The sequence below is a fragment of the Mya arenaria genome, chromosome 6 (genome assembly GCF_026914265.1).
Source record: "Mya arenaria isolate MELC-2E11 chromosome 6, ASM2691426v1".
In the NCBI taxonomy this organism is placed as follows: domain Eukaryota; kingdom Metazoa; phylum Mollusca; class Bivalvia; order Myida; family Myidae; genus Mya; species Mya arenaria.
Window position 1 is genome coordinate 78411857 of NC_069127.1, and position 23737 is coordinate 78435593.

Here is a 23737-nt window from a genome sequence, read left to right on the forward strand (position 1 = left end):
TACAGGTCGCCTGAAGTAATGAGACAAATTGTTGTTTTTTAAACTATTTCTGAACAAACCGATACATCCAGTCCGCTTCCTACCTTATTCATCCAAGTTCATCTGTATTAAATGATGGCATTGGTTTCGTATATGGCAGTTCAGTGTCTTCGAACATTGCTTAAACTGTATTTAAAGGTGAAACCCCGTTGATGACAACAATGGCAGCGTAATATTGTGTTTCATAAATTGTAAAATCCTCATATTATTTTATGTTTTCAGTTCGGTTGCTTTTTACGTAATGCTTACTTTTAAAATCGATTTATTTTGTAAATAAGGTAAGCAACATCGCCTAAAATCTATTAGAAACTACAGGGACTACAAGATCAGCATCAACAAATAAAAATAAAACTATTTGTTCCATTAGCATATTGAAATACGACCTCGATATTTATGTTAACTTAAGTTTTCTCGGATGTTGTAGTTGCAGATTCCAATCAACTTGTTCAATTAAGTGTAGTATAAAGCCGGTAAATGATATGGACTTAATGAAATCGCATTATTAGCTTTGGGCCAAATGGTTGTTTTGACTAAATTGGATACTCTAATGACCTCATTCCCATAATGATTTAAGGTGAAGCATATTCAGCATGTTATTAAGCATTTTCTCGAGTTATTCTGCAAGTTTAATCGGGCTTAGTACTTAGTAATTTTAATACCATTTATTAAATGCCACCACCATCCTTCACATATTATTGGTTTTTGCTAATATATTAATTCATTTCGTTTCATTCAGACCTGGATGCTCGAATAGACCCGGATGCATAAATAAGATCCAATGGCATGTTTATTTGCTTGTGTTTTGTCTTTATCTTAATGTTTGCTTTACATCCGGGCTAGTACAATGACACTCATGCTAGATTATATGATCACAAAGATTTATACCGTTATTTACTAAGGCGAGCCTGAATCGATAGCTGTCTTTGAATTGAAGTTTCTAGGATGTTTATGCATGTATGGTAGGTGCACTTTTATATATTAATTTTGTGTCCCTCCATTAGTTTCTAAATGGATGTAGCCTTCAAAAAGTGCTTTAGTAAATATATCGCTACTTATTCGCTATATTCTTTTTACAGTCCAATCAAAACGCTTGGATTCTAACCTTAAGATTAAGTTCAATCCAAGGTGGATATTGAAAACAGCCCAAGCCCTTTTTTGTGTTTTATTTTCAAAATAATCGTCAAAATAATGCAATGCGGTTAAAGGAACTGTGTCACAGATTGGCACCAAAAAATGTTTTTTTCTGTAACGAATCTCAGGACAAATATCTAATAGAATGTGTTACGCTTTGATATCATTATTGTAAAAAAAGGACCAAAATGTGAAAACAAAATTGTGTCGGAGACCGGGTTCGAACCCGCGTCGCCAGAATTGAAGTCCAGCGTCTTACTCAATGAGCTACAAAGGTTTATACTAATCGGGTGACATAATTAAGCTATACACCTACCTCGGTAATATCACGTAATAACACCGACTTGCCAATCACGCATAAGGAATGAATTCTACCTGGTATACATACTCAGTTATCTTTTTTAATGGAAAATACGAAATAACTGCTAAACTTGAATAAATTGTAATCTATGTGGTACTTCAGTAAGTAAGTTTCAATGCATTATACACATCGATGCAAAGTTAATGTCAGTTTTCGACAATTTTCTTTTTTCCGCTATTTTATCATACGTGAGACAGCCCCTTTAAGAATCCAGTAGCAACATTTATTGTGTCTACAAACGTTGCTACTCCAATCGCATACAAACATGACTTTATTTCTGTTCAAAATCTGGAAGAGAATATATTACAGCCTGATAAGAGCTTTAACTCTTCAGAAAACCAATTTTACAGAACGCTCTCCTGCAAACGCGTTTGATTGGTTGCCATGTGAGTACACTTTAGCACGCGCTTTCTCCCGCCATACTCTGTAAGATATTTTCTCCGATATTGTTCAGCAGCCTTCCGCTGATGATCATTTCTTGGTGGCTTTGCAGCTCGGTTTAAAACTCTGGATTTTGCGGTCAATTACATCATCGAATTTGGCATTATTGTTAGTTCCTCAAATTAAGGTAAATACTTCTTACCATTTCTTTCTTGCCTATTTATGCGAAATGTTTTTGAAAAGTATTTTTCGATTTTTCTGATTTAATTGCATAAAACAGAGTATTTCTAAACATAAAGTTACAGGTATTGAAGCTTTGCGGAAAATATTCATGCTATTTATAATCTTAACATTGTTTTCGCAATTTATATATAATGATATGATTATATAACTAAATAAAACATGACAGGTCTTTTAATGTCCTTCTCGACGCCAAGTTTAGAAAGAGTAGATATAGAGATATGAACATAATAAAACTACATGTTTTATGAACTACACGATGGCTTAACCTTAAATTGAACTCTGGAAAGACAGTGTTTGTACACTTATAATTTATTTTCTACCAAAACCGACATTCTAATCCTCGAAGTTTTGCTTCTGTTGGTGTTGTTGTAGTTGCTGTTGTAATCACAATATTGCAAACATAAATGTACACTGATTGCTATGTTCGCAAAGAAATAACTAACCAGACACGTTGGGATATGTAGTTTGAACTATAACACTGGAGTTCCTCTTGCAGAATTGTGTTTCTTTTTTCCAATCTTTAACCATCGTTCACTTGTACCATTCTTGAGATTTTTATTTTGTGTAACATGACTCATTTTCTCGCTCATGACGAGGTGAAAAAAATCGTATTTTGTCCACTACAGTTTTAACTTACATCATGAATCTAAATAGAAGAAATGAAGTCCTAAAGGCCTAGTTTAATCCTTCTATAAGTAACCCCCACCCACCCCCCCCCCCCCCAAAAAAAAAAAAAAAAAAAAAAAAAAACCTGTATAGTTAACATTTTTTGTGTATTGATCTTAATCTAATTGCCTTATTGTATTATCATATCTTTAATATGAGTATCCTGCTGTGCAATTTTGGAGGGTTTATCGTAGAAATGGAACCTAAATGGCCCAGAGCCACTAAACAAATACACAGGAAATTGGCCCCAACTTGTGACATCAGTGCAATTTGCAAGGGATGCACAGCAGGGGATTGGCCTGCCAAACATTCCTTAAACTAGGCCTTTAAGTTCATATACAGCACAATTATTTATTTAGGTACCTTATTGTACCAGCAACTAGTGGAATCGTTTCTGTTTCTCTAAAACAGAAACGCTTCAGGGACTGAGAACTTGAGTGTAAGTTGTGTTCTTAGTTTACTAATTAATGAAACATTGCACTGAGGCCGCTGTCTTAAGAGACATAGAATCTCATATTATTTTCTACTCATCTTGAAAATGAAATAATAGCGATTAAATTACTAGACGTTTATTGATTTTGTTTCCAGCATTTAATAAGGACATCACATTCCCATATCAGGTTTTATTTTTCGTACATGCTGATATATTGTGTGGTTGAATAGTTTCTGAATACCACTCATGGAAAGATGAACACCAGACTCTTTAAGGGACAATTTGTCAAGAAATGAAATATAAGATGTTTAAATATCAAAACGTTCAAACTTAGAAGTTACATATTAAGATGTTAGGAACTATATATACGTTTATATATATATATATGTTTTTATTATACGATTTAAGGAATCAGAAGTATAATGTTAAGGTTGTTGGAGATTACACCTTTTTTTTTAGATCATAATGGTAGGACATAAATTGGTCTATATTAATATGTTAGGAATTGCAAGTTACATAAATAAGGTGTTATTAACTAGATGTTCCATTATTAAGATGTTTGAAATTAGATTTTTTGATTTTCAGATTACTTTTTTGTTGGAATTAGATGTTTTGATATTAGGATGTCAGGAAAACACGTTTTACTTCTTAGCTATCGCAAAATCGATTACCTGCTTCTTTTGATTTCAATACCGAGAGTCAAGCAAAAAAGAAGTGTAGTCAAGTGGATGTTGTCTAGAAATGTTATTATGCGTGATCTTTATAATAGCCTTATTGAATTAACTTTAGATATGAGTTTACAAAACCAGCAGTATTGACAGTAAACAATTTCCTAATATATATATATATATATATATATATATATATATATATATATATATATATATATATATGTATAAATACACATGTACATACCTTTCGGTAATAAGTTTAATCGTTTTAAGAAAATTTGTATATTTTTAGGTACATTGTAATACATTGAATGCATTTCGCATGTCTTGATATGAAATAAAGTAATAAGTGTAAAGTGAATTCCATTGAAACACTATCATCAAATGCAAAGCGGAACGGCATTATTCCATCAACCTATTTTTCAGTTTTCTATATCCTGTTGAGAAATGAACTGAAATGATAATGAATCAACTTTTCTTTACCAAATAACAAAAGACCAAATATGTTCACGACCTCGGGCGTGTATTTGCATTTTTATCAAATATCTGCCTCGTATATTTTGTCAATGACCAATAAATGTACACAGAAAGAATTACGTCTGGGAAAATGTCACGATGCTTTAGACTAGCGTCTCAAATTCCAGGTAATAAAACCTATATATATGACATCCAATCTGTGAGCACACTAGAAAGAGAGCAATATTTCATTCACAAGAGGCGTCTGTAATAAACATCATTTTTTTAGTTCATCGCTGATTTCGCACCGGTCAGTGAAAAAAATTTTCGTCCAGGGAATTTATGTGCATTTTACAGCCCCTTAAACGGATCACAGAGTGCTTGGATGCTACAAATTTGGCATAAAAATGTGAATAAAGTGTGCTTGATTGATAACAGAATTCCTCAATCTCTTGGTCTATCTAGTCATGAAAGAAGCCGTATCGCCTATAGCTGTCACTTCCAAAAGGGATATACAGGCATTCCTTCATAAAAAAAGCGAAGTAAATCACACTGTTTTCATGTAGTGTAACAAATGAACTGTGTGTCAAGTATCACTGTCTCAATATCATTGCATAAGGACGTTTTAAGATTCATTTTCGAACGGCTTATATATATATACATTTGGCATGTCTATAGTTGACAACTTGACATTTTGATAGTAAAATGAGATTTATCGGTAAGACAAATATAGAAACCAGTCGTCTTATTTGGAATGTATGTAGCCAAAGCAACTCTCCTTACAACGTCTGATATTAATCTTCGAGTGATACAATAAAAACAACAGGGACAGGCCCAGAAATCAAAAACTAGAATCAAATGTTAGGAGACACAAGTTAATGGCTCAAACGTCTATTAACATATAAACACCTTATACACAATACAAACACCACAAACATACCAATTATGCGTCAACAAAGCTTAACCGATAAATGATGATATAAACGCATTAGAATGACCATTGAACTACGCGTTCATCGCATAATGAGTTTATTAGGAATTAAAACTTATTGTATGGCAATAATGTCACACTTGTTTCAACATTTATCAATGATTACAAGCAGATTTCTACTGAAACATTTACAATTCATGCTTAACCATATCAGACTGTTCCAAACTAATCTCAGTTCTAAACATGAAGGCCAAAATATCATATCTGCTTCTTCATAATACAATGAAAACGTCAGAGACAAGCCTGTTACTAAAAACCTTTTTACTTCAAACGCTCGAATTGTTATACTTAAAACAAATCTTACAGCCCAAGCACTTCATTGCTTTCCATCAGACTTTTGAAATCGAAGTGAAAGTCGTGACAGTCTTGAATTCTTCCTGAGCTTGTATAAGAAATGTCCTAAGTCATGTCCTTACGTAAGCTATTTCCTAATTTACATTTCCTATCGGTCATATCAAGCAATACCTTGATTATGGCCATTCAATAATTTTCATAGCATTAAGGTAAAATTGATAAGTTTATGTAAAGTAACACGTTTTTATTTCTTATTATACTATCAAATTAATTTGAAATCTACAAACATTACAAAACTACTTAAGAAGTTAATAAATGCCAGCCCTATCTTTCAAACTTGGTGTACATGTTGACATCACAATGCTTCAGAAAAATTAACAACAAACTCATATGTATACTCGTAGCAGCTCACATATATTCAAGCAATCCATCCATATAAGTCATCAGCAAACGCACTCTCGTTTGCATATTATTTGTTCTATAATTAGATTTGTTGCAGGGCAGCTTAGGGAATATGTTAATGTTATGTTTATTATACCAGAATTGATATCAAGAACAACAGAATAATTACCAATGACGTGCGAGATGAACGATATGGTCGTATACATAATTTATCACTCATCTTACATATAGAAACACTGTTCGCATACATTTACTATCTAAAGAAAGATATAAATGCATGGAAATCTTCATTTGCAACACATGGAAGACAAATTATCTATAACCTCTCTTCCATCTTATGAATCGATGTATATCAGTCTTCGAAAAAGGCTCTCGCAAAAAGTTCATTGGCAATGTATATCATTTACTATAAAACAATTTACTTATCAAAATGTATTAACTTTTAAACTAGTCATTGGCAAGAGATAATTCAAATATATCATTTTCAAATATATCATATTTCATATTATCAAAGTTAATATCAAATTTAAAATAAGATTAAAGTAAAATCAATTTGTTGATGTTTTTTTTTTTAGAAGAACATTTATTAGATATAAAGCTATGTTACTGCTCGGGTATCAATATTCTTGAGGATCAGACTTGAAGGTTGTGGTCAAAAAAGTTAATTCCATGATTTGTTGTTGACAGGATGTGGCAGTGTAACGCCTCCTGTGAACCAGGTTTTTGTTCCGAAGGGCTTCAATGTGGATTGTTTTTTCTTGAATTGTTCTACGGTCGACATGGGACCCGTATGTGCGTCAACATTTAAATATCAATAAGCTGGCGTCGGAATGTAATATTTGCACCAATGATCTTTAGATTGGCTGGCTTATTTCACACCTATTACTAGAGTTCTCACTATTTTTGCATAACATGAGAATTTGCGTTTCAATTACAAGAACATAAAATGACACCTGACTACATATTCTCCGAGGGGATCACAGTTATAACAATATTGTGATGTTAATAACTTGAAATTGGCATCGACATTTTCAACAAATGCTCTTTACACTGACTTGCTTACACCGGTTCCATGTGCTCTCACGATGTCCACGTAATGTTGGCAATTAAGTGTTACCATACAAAGAGCGTAACAAGACACCTGACTACAACATATCCGCGGGGACCACATTTCAAACAATATGGTGGTGATAAATTAATTGAATTCAACAGCGTGTTTTTAGTGCATCGTGTCATGCTTTGTCACCACACCTGTGCATAAAACATAATAATAATCGTGTTCTCAGCATGCACGTTAATTAAAACAATACGACTTATAAGTTTGAACGAAGTAATAATATGGACAACATATCTTATTCATGATTTGCAGTGAAGAGGAGAACAAAAGTTTATTTTGTTTGTTTTGTTAACAAGAATATTGGCAAAAGCATCTCATATTCCAGCGATTACTCCACCATAGATCGGCTGATAATACAACAGGCTTGGCCGTCGGTTAAAGCATTATTTTGGTGATATTTGTTGGTATTATTAATGAGGTAGTGGTGGTTTATAGAGATAAATCAGTAAAATTAAAATAAAAATTCACTGTTTCAATACAGTAGTAACATTTTGATATGTTTTTCTGTTAAAATAAATATTAGACCGCTCTCATTCAAAATCAAACGTCAAAGTGTACAGGGCGTTAATTCAAATTCGAAGTCATTTCCGAAATGACATAACGTGCGCTTCATAAAAAATACAATTATAAGTCATTTAACAACCTTTCAAGGCATATATTAAAAAAAGAAAAATAATGTTTCTTTCAGTGTAAGATAACTATATATTTCACTTCGTGAACAAATGTAGATATATTAATATTTTGCTTTTGCTGTGTACTCTTTGAAATTTTTCTCGATCATAAACTGAAACAAGCAATTATCCACTAAACCATCATCTCTGACTGATACCATCACCTACGGTCTTGACCTTGTTTTTGAAAAATGTATGGAGAAACAAAACCTGGCGGACGTTGTTGTAATACTAAAAACTTTCAGTGTCTTGGGAAGTGAAGACCAAGAATGTATGCAACGACTTAATGACCAACTTATACGGGATTGCACCGATACCCATAATTACCGGCCGAAGCAAGATTATTACAAACAATTTAAAAGACACTTTACGTTGTTGTTTTTGTATCTGAATATATATACGAATGATATATTTAGAATCACATTTTAAGATTACGATTATGTTCGCACATTCATGAAGGTATACCAGTGTTTTACGTTTAGATCTTAAATGTAAACTATGTTACACTAATGTGAATATGAATACCATTATAGTTTAATGTTGTCCGCTTTACTCTGTTTTACGCTTACAATATCATATTTGAAGATCATGAAATACTTTGAGTACATTTATTTATATATAATTTTATAAAACAAAAAATAAAAAAATCTCAGTTTGTTTGTCTTAACATATTACCAATGCTATTTTAAGACATGCAGTCAGCATTAATGTTAAAGACACGAACTATTTTGTTTTTAATATTATTATTTACTTATTTGATAAATTTCAATTTAACGATTGGTGAACATATCTATCTACATGTTTTTGTAATTGACAAATGGCTCATTTCCTATCGGTACCGCCGTAAATCTTGACACTTGTAACGGCGACGACGATGTCGATTAAAAGGAAGCTATGATAGCCTTCCTTATATCCCGGCTTTGCTCAAAATCATGTAGGCATTGCATCAATCAGATTGCCATAGCGACGCTGTTGTTGATGAGAAGGAGGCTGTCATAGCCATCCTTATTTCTAAAAAAGCCATGTTAAAATCAAAGATTGCTTATCCTTCTCTATTTTTTACTAAACAGCCATTTTCGCGTCAATGATATTCAAGTCACATTCAAGTCAAAGAATTAATTTCGTTACAAAAGAGATTGCTTAAACCTGTTTCATTGGATCAGTAAGAGATGGGTTGATTTCTTACGTGTATAACTATCTCAAACAAATTTCGGAACCATGGTTAGGAATATGTAAAAGCATATGAACGCTTAAACCTGGACAAACAAATGCCATTTAAACATTACATTGATACGACGTCGATCGTAGGAAAGTTCGAAAAAGGAATGGCTATTTCTTGGATTTAAGTAAGGGTTTGTAGTAAAGAAGCATTTCCGGACTAGGAAAGCTGTTTACTTGTTTATTTCAATTGCAAAATGTATTTCGCATAAAACGTTCTTGACGTTGCAGATGAAATACAATACATCAAAGTAAAGCGTTATAACAGCGTTATCATTTTACAGAAAACAAGTTATTCTTATAATTATTGTTTTTTTAGACTGTGTTTGATTTCTGTAATATAAACAGAGACTCAGATGAGAAGGAGAGTGAAACCATTTTTGAAAATGTATCAAAACTAGTTCTATATTTTTCACATATTTAAAAAACGTTGTGAAATATATACGTGTATGAAAATATGTCTTGAGGCATTCTAAAGTTAGGATCGTACTTTGCACTTAAACAAATGCTTACTGTCTAAAACACTAGGATTGGCATTCGAGAAGAACTGTCCTTGCTGTGAATGACGATAATTATATGTACGTCATGAGTCTTACATGATACATGAGTCATTTTTCGTCAATGCAAGTAAGGATTGACGGGTTAGGTTTATTTACATACTTTGATAAGATTTACCTTTAACGTTTTTTTCTTTATTCAGGATTGATGGGATAAGAATGAGGTTTGTGCACGTAATCTGGTTTAAACCCCCAGTAAATTACATTTTACTGACCGTTCCAAGGTGGTACCTAACAATGATCGATAAACATACCTAGTTATTTTTTTAATTAAACTAGAGCACTGTGTTGTTGTTGGAGTTTTGTGCTATTGTTCCATGTTTCTTGTTTGTGATTTTTTGTTTTCGTGTTTTATGTGTTCGGCGTTTACTCTGTTCCATTAAACGGGGTATATATTCAAACTTTTGGCTACTTAGTTTGTTTCTGTAGTTTTTTACAGAAGAACTGTTAGTTCGACATCAAAAGTGCTAACTGTTCACAACACTTGGATGTCAAAGTCTCCTTGCTATTCACGGTGATTACTACACTCTTCTTATGAGGTTTACCTGGATAAAAATCGTATCTTTATAACAAACCATATGCGTCCTTAAACTTTATATGTAGAACGATAAATATGCTTGTCTTTACAGAAAATATTTTCCCGGAATGATTCGTTCATCTGAGCGGCACTGAGTTCAGTGCTAGAAACAGACATACATAGAACGACAACCTGTCACTCACATTAGAAAAGCATATATGTTTACGACAAATTGGGTACACTAATCTGAAATATAAATCTTTGTTACGAGTGCCCCTATAGAAGAAAATATCCTTTTATGTTTAGACTTTGACGGAAATTATCAATTGTATTACTGTTCATTTACTTGCTCTGATACTCTTGTTTTAGTCGTGTCGTGAAAATGGGTAATGAAATAATGAGTTTATTTTGTATAGTAACAGCTTAATCGTGTGTTATCTTTGTTTTCTAGAATACTTTCTGTCTTATGTTCACTTTTTTTATTTTTGTGTTAATACTTTTTTCTTGTCCGTTGTCTATAATCCTTATGATTTGAACTTATAACGTAAACTCTAGTAAACATCTTCGTAAAGATGGCATTAGTCACTCTGAATCTGAAGCTTGATATTATTTTCTTGTCTGTTTTCCATATTTCTCATAGTTTGAAGTTATAACGTTAACTCTAGTATACATCTTTGTATATGTATAAAGTACAATGACATTAATCAAAAACTATATTTTGGATTACTTGTAAACTGCAGCATGTTAACCAGTAATCATTAAAATACGTTGTTATTTCAAAAACAAGGTTTTCATGTTATCAATATTTATGATGCAACCATATGCCATACCAGAAACTAATGACACAATAAGGCAGTAGGAGTTTAAATGCAATTAGATTATTTTCCACAAATCATTAATGGAAATTAATTTCACAGAATGATATAGCAATTTAGAATTGTCTTGTTGTTTATTTCGCAATACATTTCAACCTTGAAGTCATTGAACCAAATACTGGAAAAGTTCCAAACCTCCATTGGTTTCTCCCAGTAGACTTGCAGGCTACAGAATGAGCCCTTTCTAATGTACCAAAACATTTTGATGACACATAGCATTTGCGCTCGTCAGCGCCGAGACAACAATCGAGACCCAACTGATTTTATCATTCGACGCACGCAATAACAGCAACAAATATAGTAATAGGTCATTTACCCCCATTCACGTTAATCGAGCATCCTTATAAGGTACCAAGGATTAAAAAACAAACACAAGTTTTACCCATGATATTGTAATTGCCATCTAACATGCCTGGGCGCATGTGAGTTTGGTTAGTGGTCACCAAGCCGGACAAGTGGGTTTTCTCCGGGTACTCCGGTTTTCCCCACAATACAAGACCACACTCTCGCGCAACATCGTGCCTACGCGAGTGACTTAGTATAAACTGTCATAGCTTCCTTCACAATCGTTGTAAAATATATAATGGTTAAAGTTGATACTGTTTGTTCTAGAGCATGTCCCATAAAGCTGCACTCTCACAGATTTGCCGTTTTGACAACATTATTATTTTTGTCTTGAAATGAGCCAATTAATGCGAAAATGGATGAAAACCAGTGTTATAAGTCTGCTGACACAACAATGAGATCGCAAATTTTCATTATTAAGTCTAAAAATAATGTTTTATGCGTATTTCTTAAACCGTAAGTAATGCTTTTAGCCATAAAATGTTAAATTTCGAACGAACAATTCATAATTTGCGATCTGATTTTCGTTAGCAGTCTTGTATCACTAGGTTGCTGCTATTTACGCAAACATTGGCTAATTCCAAGACAAAAACAAGTTGTCAAAACGGTAAATCTGTGAGAGCGCAGCTTTAATTTCCAATTGCATTTTTTTTAAATGGCACGTTATAAGAGTTGGACTGATGAAATTATTGGTCTCCTGATGAGCCCAGATTTTCACATTTGGTGTTAGTGTATTCAGGGATATGTTTGATATGGAAGCTTTTGAGGCTACAGCTCAACTCTTTGTAAAAATGAGCTGTGGCTGATGCCTATATGAAAACTAGTGTCACAGCTAAGACATTAAAGCACATGTTTCCGGATGGCTGTGTACGGTTATTGAGTACTTAAAATTATCCTATAACTTGACCCTATTACGTCGCTGTGGCAAATTTATGTTTTGTCATCTGAAGGAGCTTCTTGTCTAAATGTTTGGATAAGAATCTTTTGTTATTAAAAAGATTGTATGCTTATGTATTATCACAATATGTCGACAGCAAATGGTCTCAAATAGCAAGTGACTACACTGTTGATCTGTGCCAGTATTGAATATTGATCTTATCTTTATCCGTAGACATGCCTCAGGGATTCCATTCAGCCTATTGGTCAGCTGACAGGCCAATCAAAAAACTTAGTTTATATTCTTAAATTTAAGTTCAATCTAGTTTGCTTGTTGAATACAGCTAAATATACAGCCCAATCAAAACACTTAATTTCTAATCTTAAAATTAAGTTCAATCTAATTTGCTTAATGAATACGGCCCCTAGTCTGAGTTGGAAATGAAAACAGTAATTTGCAACGTATGTTTGATGCAAAAATCAAGGAAAGTAATATCGATGTTTCGCACATATTATCCTTTTGTTCCAAGAAAAATTGTAACTATGAAATACTATATATAGAGACCTCATATGGACTTAAACTTTACCATAATATTCATAAACAGTGTTATATTCTCATACGAACGTATCGACCACATCTCTGTTTGATCTAATAAATAAACAACAACAAAAAACAAAACATTTCGTTGAAAGCCACGGTGTCAAGAAACTTACCATTGTTTTTTACGTTTATATGAACCTTTGAAACAGCATATAGTGATGATTTTTAACATTGTATATGCTTCATAAAGCAGAAATACAAAAGACTTTCAGTTTATTGGGCAATTACCTCCTACTGCTTCATTTGAGGTAATCATTTTTAAAAATCAAACGATCAAATACGTTAATATGAATATTTTATTGGTCCTCTTTATGCCCGTATTAGAACCGCTGCAACTCTTGTAGGGGATGGAAAAACATATATTCAGTTTATGAAGTAATATTTTTTAAAGTTTAAAGTTTCAAATGCTAAAAGCACGTTGACATAAACCAAAGGGTTCGCCAAAAAAACAACTAGATGCTGCTGCTTATAATAATAATAATAATAATAATAATAATAATAATAATAATAATAATAATAATAATAATAATAAAAATAATAATAATAATTGATGATGATGATGTTGATGATGATGATGATGATGATGATGATGATGAGGAGGAGGAGGAGGAGGAGGAGGAGGAGGAGGATGGTGATGAAACGTGGTAACAGCATTACAGGTATTGCTAATACCGAGCTATTCTAAAACACAAAGGAAAGACTCATCACAATATTTCAATCCACCTACTGTGTCCTACAATTACGATAGTTTGTTTTCATAGTACAGTCAAATACATTATTACCTACTTTTTATTTAACAGTTTCATACGTTCAAAGTTTTCTATAAAAAGCGTAATATAAATAAGTTCAAACATCAAGCCTTAGGAATTAAATCATTAACAAAGATAGTTACTAGTTTAGTGGAAAAGTACAGTCATCTGCGCAAAAACATTATTTTCGTTTTACCATCAGCACAGAAAGATAATTTTACAGAATCATCAGAACACATAATTTATTTAATATACTACAAAAAAAGATGTTTGAGAAACAGGTTTCAATATTTTTTATTTGTAAATGATGCAAATGCCATCTATTAAAGATGCAGAGGAACAAGTACATTAGCAAAAAATTGGGTAATATATATATATATATATATATATATATATATATATATATATATATATATATATATATATATATATATATATATATATATATATATATATATATATATGCTTCAATATCATATCTAAATACCTTTGACCTTGATCTTCAAATTGACTTAAGTCTCCTAGGCCTTTGAGTTGCAGATGCTAATTGACTTATTCAATTTTAGTATGAAGCCGTTAAAAATATAGGCTATGTCTTTCGCGTTATTGGCTTAGGGCAACTTGCTGTTTAAACCAATATAGAAACCCTAATGACCTAATTCTCTTATACGATTGTCTGCGAAGCAAATCTATTATGTTTCTTGGGTTATTCTGCAAGTAAATCGCCTGAAAATCTTCTTATTTTTATACCAGAATGTAATGTAACGTCAATGGTTCCATAGAATTGTTTTATTGTCAGTTTTATGCTTGCTTAACCTCTTGGCTCGTACAAGCTTTCACTCGTGTTAAGTCGTATTGATCACATGGTTTTAAATCTTGAATTTTCAAAGGCGAGTCTCGTTTTGTAAGTGTCTTTAATTGACTGTTTACTACCTTTCAAGTGTAGGTCATGCGGCCCCGACTGGATTCCTTTATCGAGGTAATAAACTACCTTTATTAGGTTACATAATTGGATTTGGAGTTGTCGAAATTGTTTCATTCAGAGAAAACAATTGTGAATAAAAAATATACGTGGAACTGTTTGATTTTATTCCTATACATCATTATATAAACAAAAAAATGCTACATGGTCAATAGAATTAGACTTAACTTATATACCATAACTTCATAAACAACATAATGTAACATGATATGCAAGTAATTATGTTATATATATACCATGATTTTTTCAGTGTTTCTTTTTTTCTGTGTAGTGTTTCTTATATTTGTAATAATTGTATTTCATAGAAAAGAACATTCTAACCAAAAGCATTGTGGTGAAAAAAGAGCCACCATTTAAGACGTTTCACAATCGTATTCAAAGTTTACCCTGCCCTCGATTTAAACAGGTACCATAATTACTAAATAAAATAACAGATATACTCCCATGTATACATATATTTCACTGAAGCACACAAAATGTATTTTATTTTATTTTTGTAAATGCGTGATCGTTTTATATATAAAAAGAGTAAAAGTTTTTCGATGTGAAAGGCGGATTTTTTGCATCTATAATCGTATTCACTACGAACAGTGGTGTTAGTACAGAATATAACCCTTACACAGCACCTGTTTTGTTTGGTATTTTTAATATAAATCGTAAGAAGAATCTAATGCGGATATGAACCTACTAGTATATTTATATTATCTTGAAAACTTTAGCATTTCTCTTCAATACACACATCATTATATTTCTCTTCATAATTCGGAAGAGAGTATATCATAGCCTGAAAGGAGGCTAAGCTTTTCAGAAAACCAATTTTACACAGCGATCTCCCGCAAACGCGTTTGATTGGTTGCCATGTGAGTTCACTCTAGCACGGGCTTTCTCCCGCTATACTGTGTAAAACTATTTCTCAGATATTGTTCAGCTACAATCCGCTGATGATCATTTCTCGGTGGCTGTGCAGTTCGGTTTACAACTCTGGATTTTGCAGTCATTTACCTTATCGACTTTGGCATTATTCTTAATTCCTCAATTAAAGGTAAATGTTTATGAATGTTTTTATTGCCTTTATTTGTTTAACTGTTTTGTCAAGTATATTTTCTATTTTTCTGGATTTCTAAAACGGAGTATTTGTAAAGATACTTTTATGGGAGTAGAATCTTTGCGGAACTGGTGTATCCTGTTTAAAATCTTAAGATAGTTTTCTTATTCTTATAAACTTATAAGGTAATTTCAAGATATCACATGACATCGGTTTTCATACGTGAGTCTTGACGCTATTAAAAGGATGTACAGATATGAATTTAATGATATTATTATTAAATGTTCGCGGGTTATATCAGAATCTAATAAACCATTGATGTATGAGTACCAGGAGATTTGCTTTGCACACACAATCTAGTCTTTATCAACCTAATTCAAGAGCAGTTATAAATGAAATTGTTCTTAAAATAAAATATTTGTCTTTCTTAAATAATACAAATAAATATACACTCAAACGAACATGTTTTATTAATATTCATAAAAAGAAAAATAATTTAAACTTGAATTTGACAATGTTGTGGTTCGCACAACATCCGTAAAATAACTTTTTAAGCTATTCAAAAACGGAATATATTCTTACTCTTCGAACTACAATTTCAACTTACATCATGAAACTGAAATGAATAGTAGAGCCTGAAGCACATATACAACATATGTACATAAAACATTATCCGCTAAAGTTAAGGGTCTGAGAACTCGAGTGTATGATGTGTTCTGATTTTAATAATAAGTGAAACCTATGATGTCGCTGTCAAAAGAGACAATACATCTCATATTATTTTCCACGTATCGTGAACATGAAGCTTTTGTGATTAAATTACAAACCGGTTATTGATTTTGTTTCAAGCATTTAATAAGGACATTCCCGTATGAGGTTTTATTTTTCGTACATGCTGATAAAGTGTGTGGTTCAATAGTTTCTGAATACCACTCCAGAAAGATGAAATTCAGACTCTTAATGGGAGAATGTTTCAAAACATAAAACATTAAACGCTTCAATCAAAACTTTTGACTTCAGAAATTAGAATATAAAAGATGTAAAGAAAAACAAGTTTCAATATTGAAATTTTAGGAATTAAATGTTTCAACAGTTATAATTTTTTGGAATTTTATATTTTAATATTATGATGTTAGGAAAAACGTTTCAAAATAAAGCACGTTATGGATAAAAAATTTCAATATTAAGATGTAAGAAATAAGATGACTCGGTTTCAAGATTCTAGGAATAAGATGTTTCGATATTGATACTGAAATGTAAGAAATAAGATGTTTTTAATTTTAAGATGCTAGGAAAATGGATTTTTCGATATCACTATTAAGATGTTAGAAATAAGATAAGTTCGATTTAAAAAATCTATGAATTACATGTTACGATATTGATATGAAGATGCTAGAAACTAGATTTTAAACATTAAGATTTCAAGAATTGCATAGTTTACCATTAAGATGTTAGAAGATCTCACTATGCGAATATTTACATTATTTTTTTGTATATAACGAGTGAAATGGGCTTTATTTAAGAAATACTAGTATACGTGATCTATATTATTACAGAAACTAAATGAAGGATGATATTTGTTTCACAGAACCAGCTGTTTTATGAAAATTCCAATATATGTATTTTTATAATCCTTGCGATAGCACTTTCTTCTTTTTCTATACAAATCGTAATAAATGAATACATTGTATTATAATGTATTTCGCATCTTTTGGTATGAGATGTTTTGATATGAGTTTAAGTGAACATGATTGTTTTTAAATGAAATCAATTCAAATATGTATATCTCACGCATTAATTATGTAAAACGGAGCGGGATAATTCAATCAACTAATTTCCCAAAATCAAACCCCGACAAAGGAACTTAGTTTTCTATATCTTGTCCTGAAATGAACTGAAATTATAACGAAGCGACTTTTCTTAACATTCCTACTAAAGATAAGGTTTGTTCACGACCTTGGGCGTGTATTTGTATTTCCTATCAAACATCTGCAGTTAATGCCTCATTGATATCCCTCGTATATATTTGCCGATGGCCAATAAATATACACAGAAAGAATTACGTCTGAGAAAATGTAACGTTGCTTTAGACAAGCGTCTCAAATTCAAAGTGATAAAATCTTTGTATATGACATCCAATCTGCGAGAACAGTGGAAAAATAGCAATATTTTATTCACGACGGCTATAATCAATTCACTTTTGGGTTTATCGATGATTTCGCACTGGTCAGTGAAATTTATGTTCGTCCAGGGAATTTATACCCATTTTACACCACCTAAAACGGATGACGAATGCTACAAACTGGGCATAAAATGTGAATTTAATGTGTTTGATTGATTGCATAATTCCTCGATCTGTAGGGCTGTCTAGTCATAAAGGAAGCCATAGGCGATACGCCGATACCTGTCACTTCCATAAGGGATGTAAAAGGCATTTCTTAATAAAACTAGTGCAATATATCTCACTGTCTTTCAGTTGTGTAGCAAATAAACTGTTTTCTATTGAGAAAACCTGCCTCAACGTCAGAGCACTGTCGTTATCACATATTTTCTTATTAGTATTATTATTGGCATGTCGATGGTTGAACAATTAACAATTTGATAGGAAAATAGCAATTATTGCTCCAAAAGGACTGGCAGATTTTCAATACCTGTTTCCATAACAACAAACCTTACAAAGTATGATTTAACTCTTACTGTAATACATCGAAAACGGACACGCCCAAGAGACTTTATTTACTAACGTCTTCAGTCTGGGATTGAGAATTCTTTAATTTGCCAAATATCTATAGAATAGAAAAGTTTGACCAAAGTGGGTCAGATTGAATATTTGTAACATATACAGCAATTCTGACCGTATTTGCTTATGTAATAACAAATTTGAATTTTGCTTTTCTGAGTCTAAGAGGTTATATGCAATATGAGAAGTGAATACGGACCCAGTGGCCTAAAATCCAAAACCCAGTTTAGAGGCAAAAGGTAGGGGTCAAAACGAAAATGAACTAGAAGAAAAAACGTGTAAGCACCCAATAAACAAACACAAGTACCACAAAATACCACATACGCAACAACATAGCTTTACTGATAAATAAAAGGAGTATCGCCTTTGAACGGTTTGTAAACCATGAGTCGACTGGAACACGCGTCTGATTTTGGCTTAAGGTTGTTGTTATGGCCATAACCTATTACTGGTCCTTACAATTATCAATAATGACATGCATATTTCCTCTAAAACATTTATTATGTTTAATCGAACGATATAATCCAATTCAACTCTAATATCAAATTCGATTGGAATGTGTATTGAAGTGTAGCATTGGTGCCATATATAACATAAGCAAACATAAGTTGGCACACTCGGAGGTACTTAGTTTGATTTGCTGGTTACTTTGGTACAGCACTAAAGGAGGTATTTAGATTGACTTGGTGGTGACTGATAGGAGGTACATATATTGACTTGGTGGCACGTTGGTACAGTAAGACTATCATTATGCCAATGTTTTGCCAATCATTTAGTTTAATTGATGTTGCCGATTTCCTATTATAGTCTCAACTTCATTTGCTTTACATTCTTCTGTAAACATATTTATATTCACCGTGCTATGGATATTAAACAATAGTTTGAAGATTGTTCAGACTTGTATAAAAATAAACAACGTTGTTGGCGACACTGTTGTAATCCTTCAAATTTTTAATTCTCTGGAAGTTTATTGACACACTTGTGATATGCAGTATTTGCTTTAAATTTTGAGACACAAGTTGTAGCTGTACTTGTTCTATTTAAATAAAAGAGCACATACTAAATTATTTAACCTTTAAAAGTTAATAACGATGTAGTCAATCACATTATTAACGTTAACAAGCCTATTGCTTTACATATGACTGCCTGTAAGCATTTATGTACCAGCAAATTTGCACCAGATTTATATAAAATGGGAAACAGATGAATAACATCAGTTTTTGAACATGTATTATATAAAACGGGAATTTGTCTGTACTCCCAAAACATGTTGACTATTATATTATTTTCAGTATACCAAGATGACATAAACAATCGGGCATAACACAAGGATGACGAGGCCTAACCCTTCAACTCAATTCAACTAATAAAGGGTTTCCACAAGCTGATATCATGTCCGAAAAAGACGGCAAGGAGAAACGGGAGGACAACGAGGAGGGGGAGAAGCGAAGTTTGCGTCAAGTGTTGGCGGAGTTGGTAGAATCCAGCTCTCTACATGGCTTGCCCAGGATCGTGTCCTCGCGGCATATTGCCATCAAGATATTGTGGCTCTTGCTCCTAGTCGGTACGTTAACCATACACTTTGTACATTAGTTGTTGCTTTTTTGGCCACATAAATCTCTGACCGATAACTACTTAATGTTGATGTTATGTTTTCCTATGTTATATTAATGTCTCGCATCACTGGGTGTTGGTCCAACTCCGATATTTGGTAAACATCAGTTGTTGACAATTGTTTACTGTCATATTTTTTTAAAACGATGCTCTCGACTAATGAAAAAAAAACTAAGCATCGTGATGGTAACGATTTAATTGTAAAGAAACCAAAATGGTGCTCATATAATGCGGACGTTGACAAACTTCAATGCTGTTTAAAAAACACGAATGTTGAAAATGTAGTAAACCGAAATTATGATTTTGCTGAAACTGTTTAATATTTAGATCCTTTTTGTTATTCTTTTACCATCAACACAGTTGTCTACAAACGATTACTTTCCAGGAGCCGCAGCTGTGTTAACTATACAAATGGTTGGTCTATTTCGGGAATATTTCTCCAACCCAACACAAACGTCAGTGAGTATGCATTATGCTCAGCTCGCGTTTCCAGCACTGACGTTCTGCAACATGAACCAGATTAGGCATAATTCGAAATGGTACGACTACCCGGAACTGTATGATATATACCAGGCAAGCTGGTCACAAAACATTGTGGATAACGAAAATTTCACAGTCGACGATCTCATTAGCTGGGGCATCTCCGAGGCTAATGCACACGCGCTGTTTACAGATTTTCACAACTCACGGGATGCTTATGAGGCATGGAGATCCCGTATACTATTTCAGCTTAGAAACATAACAAAAGAGGAGCGACAAGCGATTGGCCATCAGGCCGACGTATTCATACATTCAACTAAGATTGCAGGTAAAATCGCCTTTTCGTTTTCACTTGGGTAACAGGCGGGGGCCAATTCAAGCAGACAACTCGAATATTACAGGGCGTATAAGTGAATATTATAGACTAGTTTATTAGCATTTAAAATTATTAAAATATTGCATAAAGAACATCTTTGGCAAACAGTACAGGCAGTAATTATATTATTAACATAATATTACTTTATTTTAGGATACTCTCTCGGATTAACGGAATTTAACCTTATACAATCACCTTTGTATGGAAATTGTTTCACATTGGAAAGTTCCAGTCTGATTTCTCGAGGAAGTGGACAGGGCCATGCGTTGTCGATTGTATTCAACATCGAACGATATGAATATTTCAAACAGTCCTCATCCGCTTTTGGCGTCCGCATGGTTCTGCACGAAAAAGGAACTATTCCGTTGCCAGAGAGTGAGGGTGTGACGTTAAACACGGCATTTGAAACAAACGTGGGCATAAGACTTGTGAGTATTGAACGTCTCGGTGGGCGTTATGGGGATTGTACAAATGGAGAAAGCTTCGTTGCTACTTACAACACCAGCTACGCTGTTCCAGTATGTTACGTCGTTTGCGAAGCAGAGCACACGGCAAACGAGTGTGGATGTATACCGTTATATACTCCTGAAAGTCTGCCGTTTGATAGGCCAATATGTGATGTTGACAACGTTTCTGCACGAGAGTGTCTAACGAAAGTGAAAAATGGGATTTACGACGGGGACCTTACGTGCGACTGTAAAACTCCGTGTAAGCAAAGCGTGTATACGATGACACTTTCGGGACGTTCTTGGCCTCATGACGAATACCTGAAGACCATTATTTTGAAAGATATTTGTAAACGAAACAATTCAGCTTATGATGGATATTACAAGTACGGGGATAAATTTTGCGATAAACTAGCAAGCGGTACACTCACCGCAGCCGAACTTGAGGAAATTGCGGGAAACTTTATTTCAATCAATGTGTACTTTGAAGACCTCAACTATGAACATATTTTTGAGGAAGCGCTGTACAACCCAGTTCGTTTTCTTTCCGATATCGGCGGAGCCATGGGCCTTTATACGGGAGCGTCTCTTCTTACATACGTTGAGATACTTCAAGTCATCCCAGAAATTATTATCTATCTTTTCACCAGAAATAGAACATCAGTGAATCCAATGTAAAATGTTATGTTTGCCATCGTGAACAAAAAAAAAATGCGTAGAATATAGAAGTTGTTTTATTAAAATGTATCCGCTATTATTACACATGCAGTAGCTTCATGTTAAATATTGAAATTTTTAATTTCAGCAAAATGAAGTCTATATCAATTTATTTTGTCCGATATGATTCCATAGCTCATTTTTAGCTAAAGTATAATTCCCGTTACTAATGAAAACGGTTTTCGGTACTAGCTTTTAAGCCAATTTGAAATGTCATTCTTCTTATTTTTTATTTAGTTAATGTTTTGAATGGACTTTGTTTAAGTTAAGGCGTTTTTTAACGATGGAAAAGTCGGTGAAAACAACGAATGAATTGTTTGATGGACACGTTAAGAATCATTGTTTAGTCACGTTGTGTTGAATATGTGAAAAACTACAGTTTGATGAAAGGGGATTCCTGAAAATTCCCGAAATAGATGCACTGTTATGAATAACTTTTATGACTGTTGAAAAAAGTACCCAGCGAACATGCCAGCCCTTGAACTGATCTTAACAACCTTTTGGATGTGCATTAGTCGTCAGGTTATTTATTTTTCCGGCATTTTTAATAAACTCTTTAAGTGTTTAATCGAAGTGAACAAACTCTATATTGTTGTTTTTTTAAAAAAGAAGAAAAAAGCGCTGTTCGATCTCCTTACATGCTCGGCTTTTACGCTAAATGTTATATCCGGAGCTTGCCGAAAATGGCCGAATATTATCCCGACAATTTCCGTATTGGTTCTATTTAAAAAAAAACATTTTCTGTAACGTTTCTGCTACAGTTTGTACTTATTGGTAAGCCTGTTTATTAAGTACATTTTATTGTGTATGTGCTTTTTGACATGTTCACTGTTCTCAGCATAGCAAATAAATGTTTCCTGTCTTTTTCCTAAGGTTTTCTTCGACATTTGTTGTTTCGTAATTCCTTCTGTGTCAATATTTTTGACCTGTAGAAGTTCATAGATTTCTTTTATACATTCTCGCAGGTACTTGCTTTCTCGCCTTAAAGCATCTGTCAGCAATCAATTATTAAAAAGGTTAATTATATGTCATCCCTGTTTGTTGTCTTGCTATGTTGTGTGTATCTCGTTAAGTGTCTGTTGTGCATTCATGTTGCTTTGGGCTGCTGTGTGTGTCCCTTCTGTTTTTACTGTATTATTTCAACAATACTATCCTAAATGTTACCAACATATATAAACATATATAGTGCATTCTAGTTGTTTTGCATAATATATATCAATACCTCTTTATCTAGAGTTGCTTCTTCATTGTCATACCATGAAATAGAGGCTTACAACTTCAATAGGGGCTCACTTCTATTAAATATATACAGCTGCACTTCAATGCTTAGAGGTGCACCTCTATCTTATAAATGCAACTGTATCTCTGAATTCAGAACTTAGCATCTGTATTTAGAGCTAAATAAGATAGCGGTACATCTGTATATTTTGACCTGCGACTATAAATATATACGTGCGCCAGATAAGTCCTAAGTGCACCTGCATTTCAAGACGAGCACTTCTACTTCGGCACAACTGTTGTTTTTTGGGGGGTGTCTTAGGTCTCAAAATGAAACATTATAATTAAAACGTTCGCATGCGGAGCGTTAAGCAAAATACAGTACATAGTTTACGTATATTTTCCGTCAGTATTGAAATAGGAAATATCATTATTAGTCAACACGGAGTCAATCTCGCGTATGCTATTGACGATATCTTGCGATTGATTTTGACTTTTTATTTTTCTCTTCTTTTTAGCTTAAAG

At 33.1% G+C, this 23737-nt stretch overlaps 1 protein-coding gene across 2 annotated transcripts; it reads left to right on the forward strand.

The window, feature by feature from the left end:
* The first annotated feature begins 1964 nt into the window (after positions 1-1964).
* LOC128239053 (amiloride-sensitive sodium channel subunit alpha-like) lies at positions 1965-23166 on the forward strand. Of its 2 annotated transcripts, none has more exons than XM_052955494.1 (4): positions 1965-2099; positions 19654-19925; positions 20361-20783; positions 20985-23166. In XM_052955494.1, exons 2-4 carry the CDS (start codon positions 19754-19756, stop codon positions 21953-21955), a joined length of 1566 nt encoding a protein of 521 aa, XP_052811454.1. In that variant the 5' UTR covers positions 1965-2099; positions 19654-19753; the 3' UTR covers positions 21956-23166. The 2 variants fall into 2 exon arrangements, with proteins under 2 accessions (XP_052811454.1, XP_052811453.1); XM_052955493.1 differs by lacking the exon at positions 1965-2099 and adding an exon at positions 15505-15618.
* The last annotated feature ends 571 nt before the right edge of the window (positions 23167-23737 follow it).

Excerpts from the sequence above, each read along its gene's own strand:
- LOC128239053 (XM_052955494.1), top strand. The coding sequence starts at position 19,754 with ATGTCCGAAAAAGACGGCAAGGAGAAACGGGAGGACAACGAGGAGGGG. Across the intron at positions 19,926-20,360 it reads GTGGCTCTTGCTCCTAGTCG|GAGCCGCAGCTGTGTTAACT; the intron begins GTACGTTAACCA and ends ATTACTTTCCAG. Across the intron at positions 20,784-20,984 it reads ACATTCAACTAAGATTGCAG|GATACTCTCTCGGATTAACG; the intron begins GTAAAATCGCCT and ends ACTTTATTTTAG.